This window comes from Palaemon carinicauda, chromosome 31 (assembly GCF_036898095.1).
Source record: "Palaemon carinicauda isolate YSFRI2023 chromosome 31, ASM3689809v2, whole genome shotgun sequence".
In the NCBI taxonomy this organism is placed as follows: Eukaryota; Metazoa; Arthropoda; class Malacostraca; order Decapoda; family Palaemonidae; genus Palaemon; species Palaemon carinicauda.
In genome coordinates this window covers 84,389,128-84,401,627 of record NC_090755.1, presented here as the reverse complement: position 1 = coordinate 84,401,627, position 12,500 = coordinate 84,389,128, and the positions used below count along the sequence as shown (strand labels likewise).

The following is a 12,500-nucleotide window of genomic DNA, read 5'->3' as shown; positions in this document are numbered from 1 at the left end:
TTATTATTATTATTATTATTATTATTATTATTTGCTAAGCTACAACCCTAGTTGGAAAAGCAAGATGCTCTAAGCCCAGGGGCTCCAACAGGGAAAATAGCCCAGTGAGGAAAGGAAACAAGGAAAAATAAAATATTAAGAACAGTAACAACATTAAAATAAATATTTCCTATATAAACTATAAAAACTTTAACAAAACAACAGGAAGAGAAATTGGATATGATGGTGTGCCCGAGTGTACCCTCAAGCAAGAGAACTCTAACCCAAGACAGTGGAAGATCATGGTACAGAGGCTCTGGCACTATCCAAGCCTAGAGAACAATGGTTTGATTTTGGAGTGTCCTTCTCCTAGAAGAGCTGCTTACCATAGCTAAAGAGTCTCTTCTACCCTTACAAAGAGGAAAGTAACCACTGAACAATTACAGTGCAGTAGTGAACCCCTTGGGCGAAGAAGAATTGTTGGTAGTGTTGTCAGGTGTATGAGGACAGAGGAGAATCTGTAAAGAATAAGCCAGACTATTCGGTGTCTGTGTAGGCAAAGGGAAAGAACCGTAACCAGAGATAAGGATCCAATGTAGTACAATCTGGCCAGTCAAAGGACCCCATAACTCTCTAGCGGTAGTATCTCAACGGGCGGCTGGTGCCCTGGCCAAGCTACTACCTACTATTCTTAAAAGGATTTATTTTAGTTATTAATTACTTTTCTTGTTTCCTCGTTTCCTTTCCTCACAGAGCTGTTTTCCCTGTTGGGGCCCCGGGGCTTTTAGCATCCAGTTTTTCCAAATGGCCAGCTCTGGAAGAGTCGAGCTTGATTCATTAGGGTGTTTAATCTCTTTCATTTTAGTAATAAATACTCGTAAAGGGAATTTCTCCTAATTATTTACTATTCACAAGAAAAAAAATAATACATGATATAGAAGATAAGGTTTATTTCATGAAAAATTTCAAGAACTTGTATTTCCTCCTTAGTGTTTATCAAACTGAAGATATTTTTTTTTCGTCTCAAAACAGTTTGCAGGCTATACTCTATTATTTAATCTTTTATATACTGCAGTCTTCATATTGAGGTAACACCATTAACTTCCAAAATGAAATTAATATTGACCTCAATTGAATGCATATATTCTAATTAGCATTGTGTGGACACAAAAACATGGTTATTAACATCTTGGTTGGGTTAGGTTAGGTTGGGATCTCTAATTTTTCTTCCCAAATGCATATTAATTAAGAATTATTTTAATATATTTGCCCAGTGATATAATATTTTTGGAAATAAAAACAATGATATCTATTGAAATAGATTTCTACCTCATAATTGTATTGAACTTGGAACCTTTCATCAGAGAAAAGAATGCACCACCAACTATAGTCTTTTTCTTTTAGCGAGGCATATTTGCACCGACTCGCAACATTGCCCTTTTAGCTCGGAAAAGTTTCCTGATCGCTGATTGGTTGGACAAGATAATTCTAACCAATCAGCGACTAGGAAACTTTTCTGAGCTAAAAGGGCACCGCTGCGAGTCGGTGCAAATATGACTCGCTAAAAGAAATGGACTATAGGTGATGTCAACATCCTTCATGTTATTTTTGACATTATTAATGACTTCCCCATATCTTACCTGATACCTAGGGTTTGATTACAATGTGTAATAGAAAGCTAATTAAAAAAACAAAAGCCTTTCTTAGTAGCTGTACTTTCTAGGTACTGAAATAATCAACTCAATATATTTGGTCTCATTTCATGTTTTAGAATATTTTATTCCGGAACGAATAAAAAATCTGGATTATAAGTTTTTATTCATTTTCTAATGTTCATGCAGAAACAGCACGCTGGTTACGCCCTTGTTACGCCATCCCATGGCCTCAGCTATCCAAGTACCACTCACGTCAGGTCAGCTGTGAGGAAGGCTGGTCTCAGACAAGCAGGAGGTTCGCTCCCTGTTGCCATCGACTGTTCCTTCATAGATAATGTGGACTATACCTCTGCCAAGGTAGGCAATTTCTCCCCTTTCATTTTTCTCAAAATGGATATATCATTAGGCTGTTTATTGCACTATTGATGTTTTGTGTTAAGAATGATCTGGCCAGAAATGTTTACTTATTACTGATAGACTTTGCCCTGTTGAAGTGTTAAGACTGATATGGCCAGAAATGTTTACTTATTATTGATAGACTTTGTCCTGTTGATATTTTGTGTTAAGACTGATATGGTCAGAATTGTTTACTTATCACTGATAGACTTTGTCCTGTTGATATTTTGTGTTAAGACTGGTCTGGCCAAAAATTTTTCTTATTATTGATAGACTTTGTCCTGTTGATATTTTGTGTTGAGAATGATCTGGCCAGAATATTTTCTTATTATTGATAGACTTTGTCCTGTTGATATATTGTGTTAAGACTGATATGGCCAGAAATGTTTACTTAGTACTGATAGACTTTGTCCTGTTGATATATTGTATTAAGACTGATATGGCCAGAAATTTTATCTTATTACTGATAGACTTTGTCCTGTTGATGTTTTGTGTTAAGAATTATCTGGCCAGAAATTTTTACTTATTACTGATAGACTTTGTCCTGGTGATATTTTGTGTTAAGAATGATCTGTCCAGAAATTTTTACTTATTACTGATAGACTTTGTTCTGTTGATATTTTGTGGTAAGACTGATATGGCCAGAAATTTTATCTTATTACTGATAGACTTTGTCCTGTTGATGTTTTGTGTTAAGAATTATCTGGCCAGAAATGTTTACTTATTACTGATAGACTTTGTCCTGTTGATGTTTTGTGTTAAGAATGATCTGGCCAGAAATTTTTACTTATTACTGATAGACTTTGTCCTGTTGATATTTTGTGTTAAGACTGATATGGCCAGAATTTTTACTTATTACTGATAGACTTTGTCCTTTTGATATTTTGTGTTAAGACTGATATGGCCAGAAATTATTACTTATTACTGATAGACTTTGCTCTGTTGATGTTTTCTGTTAAGACTGATATGGCCAGAAATGTTTCTTATTATTGATAGACTTTGTCCTGTTGATGTTTTGTGTTAAGAATGGTCTGGCCAGAAATGTTTCTTATTATTGATAGACTTTGTCCTGTTGATGTTTTGTGTTAAGAATGGTCTGGCCAGAAATATTTCTTATTATTGATAGACTTTGTCCTGTTGATGTTTTCTGTTAAGACTGATATGGCCAGAATTTTTTCTTATTGTTGATATTTTGTGTTAAGACTGATATGGCCAGAATTGTTTACTTATTACTGATAGACTTTGTCCTGTTGGTGTTTTGTGTTAAGACTGATATGGCCAGAAATTTTTCTTATTATTGATAGACTTTGTCCTGTTGATGTTTTGTGTTAAGAATGATCTGGCCAGAAATTTTTACTTATTACTGATAGACTTTGCCCTGTTGATATATTGTGTTAAGACTGATATGGCCAGAAATTTTTCTTATTATTGATAGACTTTGTCCTGTTGATATTTTGTGTTAAGACTGAAATGGTCAGAAATGTTTACTTATTACTGATAGACTTTGCCCTGTTGATGTTTTTTGTTAAGACTGATATGGTCAGAAATTTTTACTTATTTCTGGTAGACTTTGTCCTGTTGATGTTTTGTGTTAAGAATGATCTGGCCAGAATTTTTTACTTACTATTGATAGACTTTGTCCTGTTGATATTTTGTGTTAAGACTGATATGGCCAGAAATTTTTCTTATTTTTGATAGACTTTGTCCTGTTGATATTTTGTGTTAAGACTGAAATGGTCAGAAATGTTTACTTATTACTGATAGACTTTGCCCTGTTGAAATTTTGTGTTAATACTAATATGGTCAGAAATTTTTCCTTATTATTGATAGACTTTGTCCTGTTGATATTTTGTGTTGAGACTGGTCTGGCCAGAAATTTTTCCTTATTACTGATAGACTTTGTCCTGTTGATATTTTGTGTTAAGAATGATCTGGCCAGAAATTTTTCCTTATTACTGATAGACTTTGTCCTGTTGATATTTTCTGTTAAGACTGATATGGCCAGAAATTTTTCTTATTATTGATAGACTTTGTCCTGTTGATATATTGTGTTAAGACTGGTCTGGCCAGAAATTTTTTCTTATTATTGATAGACTTTGTCCTGTTGATATTTTGTGTTAAGAATGATCTGGCCAGGATTGTTTACTTATTACTGATAGACTTTGTCCTGTTGATATTTTCTGTTAAGAATGATCTGGCCAGAATTTTTTCTTGTTGATGTATTATGTTAAAACTGATCTGGCCAGAAATTTTTCTTATTATTGATAGACTTTGTCCTGTTGATGTTTTCTGTTAAGAATGATCTGGCCAGAATTTTTTCTTATTATTGATAGACTTTGTCCTGTTGATATTTTGTGTTAAGACTGATATGGTCAGAATTGTTTACTTATTACTGATAGACTTTTTCCTGTTGATATTTTGTGTTAAAACTGATATGGGCAGAAATGTTTACTTATTACTGATAGACTTTATCCTGTTTATGTTTTCTGTTAAGAGTAATTTGGTCAGAAATTTTACTTATTACTGATAGACTTTGTCCTGTTGATATTTTGTGTTAAGACTGATATGGCCAGAAATGTTTACTTACTACTGATAGACTTTGTCCTGTTGATATTTTGTGTTAAGAATGATCTGGCCAGAAATATTTCTTATTATTGATAGACTTTGTCCTGTTGATATTTTGTGTTAAGAATGATCTGGCCAGAAATTTTTATTATTATTGATGGACTTTTTCCTGTTGATATTTTGTGTTAAGACTGATATGGCCAGAAATGTTTACTTATTACTGATGGACTTTTTCCTGTTGATATTTTGTGTTAAGACTGGTCTGGCCAGAAATGTTTACTTATTACTGATGGACTTTTTCCTGTTGATATTTTGTGTTAAGACTGGTCTGGCCAGAAATGTTTACTTATTACTGATAGACTTTGCCCTGTTGATGTTTTCTGTTAAGACTGATTTGGTCAGAAATATTTACCTATTATTGATAGACTTTGTCCTGTTGATATTTTGTGTTAAGACTGATTTGGTCAGAAATATTTACCTATTATTGATAGACTTTGTCCTGTTGATATTTCGTGTTAAGACTGATTTGGTCAGAAATATTTACCTATTATTGATAGACTTTGTCCTGTTGATATTTTGTGTTAAGACTGATTTGGTCAGAAATATTTACCTATTATTGATAGACTTTGTCCTGTTGATATTTTGTGTTAAGACTGATTTGGTCAGAAATATTTACCTATTATTGATAGACTTTGTCCTGTTGATATTTTGTGTTAAGACTGATTTGGTCAGAAATATTTACCTATTATTGATAGACTTTGTCCTGTTGATATTTTGTGTTAAGACTGATTTGGTCAGAAATATTTACCTATTATTGATAGACTTTGTCCTGTTGATATTTTGTGTTAAGAGTGATTTGGTCAGAAATATTTACCTATTATTGATAGACATTGTCCTGTTGATATTTTGTGTTAAGACTGATTTGGTCAGAAATATTTACCTATTATTGATAGACTTTGTCCTGTTGATATTTTGTGTTAAGACTGATTTGGTCAGAAATATTTACCTATTATTGATAGACTTTGTCCTGTTGATATTTTGTGTTAAGACTGATTTGGTCAGAAATATTTACCTATTATTGATAGACTTTGTCCTGTTGATATTTTGTGTTAAGACTGATTTGGTCAGAAATATTTACCTATTATTGATAGACTTTGTCCTGTTGATATTTTGTGTTAAGAGTGATTTGGTCAGAAATATTTACCTATTATTGATAGACTTTGTCCTGTTGATATTTTGTGTTAAGACTGATATGGCCAGAAATGTTTACTTATTACTGATAGACTTTGTCCTGTTGATATATTGTGTTAAGACTGATCTGATCAGAAATTTTTCTTATTACTGATAGACTTTGTCCTGTTGATATATTGTGTTAAGACTGATATGGTCAGAAATTTTTCCTTGAAATTTTTCCTTATTACTGATAGACTTTGTCCTGTTGATGATTTACATTAAAACTGGTATGGCCAGAAATTTTTCCTTATTACTGATAGCCTTCCTCCTGTTGGCCAGAAAATTTTCATGAAATACTGTACGCCAGTTTAGTTGACTATTTCCAAAAACTTGAGTTTACCATCACTGTCAATTATTCCAGTCTTCAAAACTGCATGAATTCATGTTACTTGAGCCATTTTATATGTGATTATAATATTATTTTCAATATTTTTCCCTTATTATTATTCCTCATTACAGGGAATCAAGGGCATGATAGATGATTTCCACAGACGTGGACAGACGCTAGTTTTCGTAGGCCTGAAGCCCAAACTTGTGAAGATAGTGTCTTCTCTGCATGAGGGCATTGCTGTGTGTCCATCTTTCGATGTACTAGAGGAGATATTAGCAGGTGAGTCATTGTTTATATGGAATTTACCTTTAGGTTTTCTTTAGGTATTTGTAAAAAAATAAAGAAATTTTTTTTTTTTTTTTTTTTTTTTTTTTTTTTTTTTTTTTTTTTTTTTTTTTACTCAACTGCTTAAAGTTTCTGTTGACAGTACGTTGACCTGTTAATATTCACAGTTCAGAGACATCGTGTAAGTTAAAGTGTCATTTCTTCTACGAGGCAATTCAACTTTTGATTTCCAAAAACAAGCAATGGTGGGTGTTATATTCCACGACTTTGTGCTTTATTTAGATATATTGAAAATATAATTTTGCTTTTTTAAGAGATCTGCAGTAACCACCTATTGCCTGTGAAGATATTTTTGGGCACTAGTTATTATTATTATTATTATTATTATTATTATTATTATTATTATTATTATTATTATTATTATTACTTGCCAAGCTACAACCCTTGTTGGAAAAGCAAGATGCTATAAGCCCCAGGGCTCCAACATGGAAAAATTCCTCAGAAGGAAATAAGGAAATAAATAAATGATGAGAATAAATTAACAATAAATCATTCTAAAAACAGTAACAACGTCAAAACAGATATGTCCTATATAAACTATTAACGTCAAAAACAGATATGTCATATATAAACTATGAAAAGACTCATGTCAGCCTGGTCAACATAAAAACATTTGCTCCAACTTTGAACTTTTGAACTTCTACTGATTCAACTACCCGATTAGTAAATAAAGGAAAATTTATTGAATTATTCCCCAATATCTGCAAATTTTCGTTGCATGTTAAAGTCGTTATTAAGCCGAGCTGGACAAATCTAACCTTATTACAGTACCCACAAGAAGAATTATTTATTACTATTAATAGATGTAGATAAACCTTATGATTAGGAGTTCATGACATTGCAAATGAATAGGTAATGAAATGAAAGGCTGGATTTTTTTCATTAATTGTATAGTATTCGAGTAATGACTGATTCAGATGAAATACAGTGGCTAATTTTATTTTTATATATTTTAGTAAAAATATTGAAACATTTATTGAAAAAAAAATGCACTTCAAATGATCATTTGATACAGTAAGGAAAATTCACCAATCAGATACTCAAATCCAAGAGTAATTTCACTGTATCTTATTGTCTGTACACTATCAATTTCCTCTGTTCTAATAAAGAAGACCAGAATGCATCACCAGAAAAAAATCATTAATCACTATACACTATCAGGTTTCTGTGTTGCAATCAGAGAATAGAGTAAAAACATTAATTTTTTCATACAGATGGCCAGATAGATGTCACCAAGAATAGAGTGAAAACATACATTTTATCATACAGATGGCCAGACAGATTCACCAAGAATAGAGTAAAAACATCCATTTTATCATACACATGGCCAGACAGATATCCCCAAGAATAGAGTGAAAACATACATTTTATCATACAGATGGCCAGGCAGATATCCCCAAGAATAGAGTAAAAAAACATCCATTTTATCATACAGATGGCCAGACAGATATCCCCAAGAACAGAGTAAAAAAACATCCATTTTATCATACAGATGGCCAGACAGATATCCCCAAGAACAGAGTAAAAAAACATCCATTTTATCATACAGATGGCCAGACAGATATCCCCAAGAACAGAGTAAAAAAACATCCATTTTATCATACAGATGGCCAGACAGATATCCCCAAGAACAGAGTAAAAAAACATCCATTTTATCATACAGATGGCCAGACAGATATCCCCAAGAATAGAGTAAAAACATCCATTTTATCATACACATGGCCAGACAGATATCCCCAAGAACAGAGTAAAAAAACATCCATTTTATCATACAGATGGCCAGACAGATATCCCCAAGAACAGAGTAAAAAAAACATCCATTTTATCATACAGATGGCCAGACAGATATCCCTAAGAATAGAGTAAAAAAAACATCCATTTTATCATACAGATGGCCAGACAGATATCCCCAAGAATAGAGTAAAAAAACATCCATTTTATCATACAGATGGCCAGACAGATATCCCCAAGAACAGAGTAAAAAAACATCCATTTTATCATACAGATGGCCAGACAGATATCCCCAAGAACAGAGTAAAAAAACATCCATTTTATCATACAGATGGCCAGACAGATATCCCCAAGAACAGAGTAAAAAAACATCCATTTTATCATACAGATGGCCAGACAGATATCCCCAAGAACAGAGTAAAAAAAAACATCCATTTTATCATACAGATGGCCAGGCAGATATCCCCAAGAATAGAGTAAAAAACATCCATTTTATCATACAGATGGCCAGGCAGATATCCCCAAGAATAGAGTAAAAAAACATCCATTTTATCATACAGATGGCCAGACAGATATCCCCAAGAATAGAGTAAAAACATCCATTTTATCATACAGATGGCCAGGCAGATATCCCCAAGAATAGAGTAAAAACATCCATTTTATCATACACATGGCCAGACAGATATCCCCAAGAACAGAGTAAAAAAACATCCATTTTATCATACAGATGGCCAGGCAGATATCCCCAAGAATAGAGTAAAAAACATCCATTTTATCATACAGATGGCCAGGCAGATATCCCCAAGAACAGAGTAAAAAAACATCCATTTTATCATACAGATGGCCAGGCAGATATCCCCAAGAATAGAGTAAAAAAACATCCATTTTATCATACAGATGGCCAGACAGATATCCCCAAGAACAGAGTAAAAAAAAACATCCATTTTATCATACAGATGGCCAGGCAGATATCCCCAAGAATAGAGTAAAAAACATCCATTTTATCATACAGATGGCCAGGCAGATATCCCCAAGAATAGAGTAAAAAAACATCCATTTTATCATACAGATGGCCAGGCAGATATCCCCAAGAATAGAGTAAAAACATCCATTTTATCATACACATGGCCAGACAGATATCCCCAAGAATAGAGTAAAAACGTCCATTTTATCATACAGATGGGCAGACAGAGGTCACCAAGAACAGAGTAAAAAAACATCCATTTTATCATACAGATGGGCAGACAGAGGTCACCAAGAATAGAGTAAAAAAACATCCATTTTATCATACAGATGGCCAGACAGATATCCCCAAGAACAGAGTAAAAAAACATCCATTTTATCATACAGATGGCCAGACATATCCCCAAGAATAGAGTAAAAACATCCATTTTATCATACACATGGCCAGACAGATATCCCCAAGAACAGAGTAAAAAAACATCCATTTTATCATACAGATGGCCAGACAGATATCCCCAAGAACAGAGTAAAAAAACATCCATTTTATCATACAGATGGCCAGACAGATATCCCCAAGAATAGAGTAAAAAAACATCCATTTTATCATACAGATGGCCAGACAGATATCCCCAAGAACAGAGTAAAAAAACATCCATTTTATCATACAGATGGCCAGACAGATATCCCCAAGAACAGAGTAAAAAAAAACATCCATTTTATCATACAGATGGCCAGGCAGATATCCCCAAGAATAGAGTAAAAAAACATCCATTTTATCATACAGATGGCCAGACAGAGGTCGTCCTCGAGAGCCTGAGTAATGACGGAAGACACATTGTAATGAGCGGTGGAGTCGTCGTCAGCAGTATGATCACAACACCTACATCTGATACAAGCGAAGCTGCCAATCCCTTGCTGAGCACGACAGTATTCCAGGACCACAAATAACCGAGAATACAACAAGAAGAAGAAGTGTACGTCATTTGGATGTTCTGCGAAGTCCCAAATCGAAAATACACATTCAAACTTTGTTAGCTAAGTTTGTAAAGTTCTTAAAAGTTCTTAAAAAAGTTCTTACTTGTGATGTGTATATAAAACGTTTTATCTTGGACTGATATGACAGCTATGGAATACTGCCCTCCTATGTCAGTTGATTTTGTTGACCCAATGGTGAAGTTAAATCTATGATATTTTCATATTTTCTTGCATGAAATAATGTGGAGTCTGGTAACATATAAACACTCTGATGTGAAACAACATGGATTTAAGGTAGAGTGATCTTGCTCCATTTTATTATATTTCATATTTTGGAAAATGTCTCTTTTTGTTGAGTTTGGATTGAAAAGGAGCATTGTATAATCACTATAAAAGTGTTTATATGTAATGTGTGTATGTACACTACTATATATATATATATATATATATATATATATATATATATAATTTATATATATATAATTATATATATATGTATATATATATGGATATATATATATATATATATATATATATATATATATATATATATATATATATATAGTGTATATGTGCAAATATTTATCATAACAAAAGGAACTAAAATTTAAAGGACTTCACAATCTATTAAAAAGGGCAACATGAATGCTGATTTTAATTAATTAAGTTTGAGTGCAATATACATTTTAAGGAAATCAGTGTTAAATATCTTTTACGTACAATCTGTTCGCACACATTTTACTTTCGTAAGATGAATTATGTACTTCAGATTTTAAGTTGAAACTTTATTTTAGTACATGCTGGACAATTTTCATTTTAAAAGAAAGGGTGATATTTAAGATTTCTGAAAGATCTCTGCTAATGAGAGGTTTAAGACCTTATTCTATGTTATTTTATTCACTCTCAACTAAGCATTTATATTGAAATAATGTACCAATTGAGTGCCAAGGTCTACGCCAAGGAAATGCAAGGAGAGGCCTAGCTATGACGTGCCTCTTGAAGGCTCCTTATTTTGGGACGTGGAGTAAATTTACAATTTCAAGATGGCTGACTGACTGCCTTTGGTTGCATATTTTGTATTTTTCTACCGTTTGATTTAGTGTAATTTACATTTAAGACAGCCGTCTCATTACTCTTATATCGTATGAAACCGTGCATTTATTATGCTCTGCAGGACAGAAAAGGGTACTTATAGCAATCACTGTCGTATGTATGTATGAATGAATGGTAGAAAGTATTCCTCAAGTGGACTGGTGAATGTTCATTGATTCCAATGGGTTTCTGACAGTATGTAACATGATTGAATACTGTAAATGATTTGTGTCAGGCAGTATTTTTGATGGGCAATTGGAATGAAGAGGTTTGAGTTTCCTAAATACATTGACAAAACTGTCAAGGGTTTGGGTGGCCGATGGGGTAACGTCCCTGACTGGTGATCGCCAGACTGGGGTTCGAGTCCCGCTCAAACTCTATAGCTTCTTTGGTCGCTCCAAGCTCACCATCCTTGTGAGCTAAGGATGGGAGTTTTGGGGGAGCCTCTAGGTCAATCTGCTGAGTCATCAGCAGCCATTGCCTGTCCCTCCCTGGTCCTAGCTTGGATGGAGACGGGGCTTAGGTGATGATTATATGTATATGTGGTCAGTCTCTAGGGCATTGTCTCACTGTCCCTTGCCTCTTCTATTTATGAGTGGCTTTTAAACCTTTAAATCAGATATGTATAAGCATTGACATACTTAGTTTGATATATCTGATTGGGAAAAATATCAGAACACTGTCCCTTGCCTCTTCTATTTATGGGTGGCTTTTAAACCTTTAAATCAGATATATAGGCATTGACATACTTCGTTTGATATATCTGATTGGGAAAAATATCAGAACCAAGAGTGTATGTGATTTGAATGGCATGAATGATAAGCTGTATATTATTATGTTATTGTATCTTTACAAATCCATCGAGTCTCAAGATAAAAGTGTTGAAGAAGAACAGCAAATGTTGGAGCCTTAACAATCGTGCAAAGGGTTTTGTTTAGTTGTGTAAGGAATTTCCTGCTGTCCTTCCATACCTTGGTTTAGAACAGTGGTTCCCAAGCTTTTTTCTGTCATCCCCCCCCCCCCCTGCACCCAGTTCAACCATCCAGATTTCCCCCTTCATGCCCCGCCCAGCCCTCTTGCCCACTCGCCTGCCTCAGAAATGGGCATGATACTCTAATTCTCCCCTTGAATATCATGTCAGTGAGAACTGATATGATTATATCAAAATTGAATGGCTAACAACTTATTGCCGCACGTACTATGAGGACATTTTCTGCATGTTTCAGTTAGTAGAT

At 33.7% G+C, this 12,500-nt stretch overlaps 1 protein-coding gene across 2 annotated transcripts in view; it reads left to right on the top strand.

Annotated features, from left to right (window-relative positions):
• Window positions 1-12,500, top strand: part of LOC137624598 (sodium-independent sulfate anion transporter-like) — an 82,151-nt gene that overhangs the window by 38,845 nt on the left and 30,806 nt on the right. The window contains exons 8-10 of one of the 2 annotated variants that reach the window (XM_068355552.1): window positions 1,821-1,991; window positions 6,288-6,438; window positions 9,983-10,596. The exons of the other annotated variant lie outside the window; for it this stretch is intronic. Of the exons in view, the coding sequence (XP_068211653.1) occupies window positions 1,821-1,991; window positions 6,288-6,438; window positions 9,983-10,146 (486 nt within the window). The 3' untranslated portion in view covers window positions 10,147-10,596. Of the gene's footprint in view, window positions 1-1,820; window positions 1,992-6,287; window positions 6,439-9,982; window positions 10,597-12,500 lie in introns of those variants that run through there. 2 annotated transcript variants of the gene reach the window in all.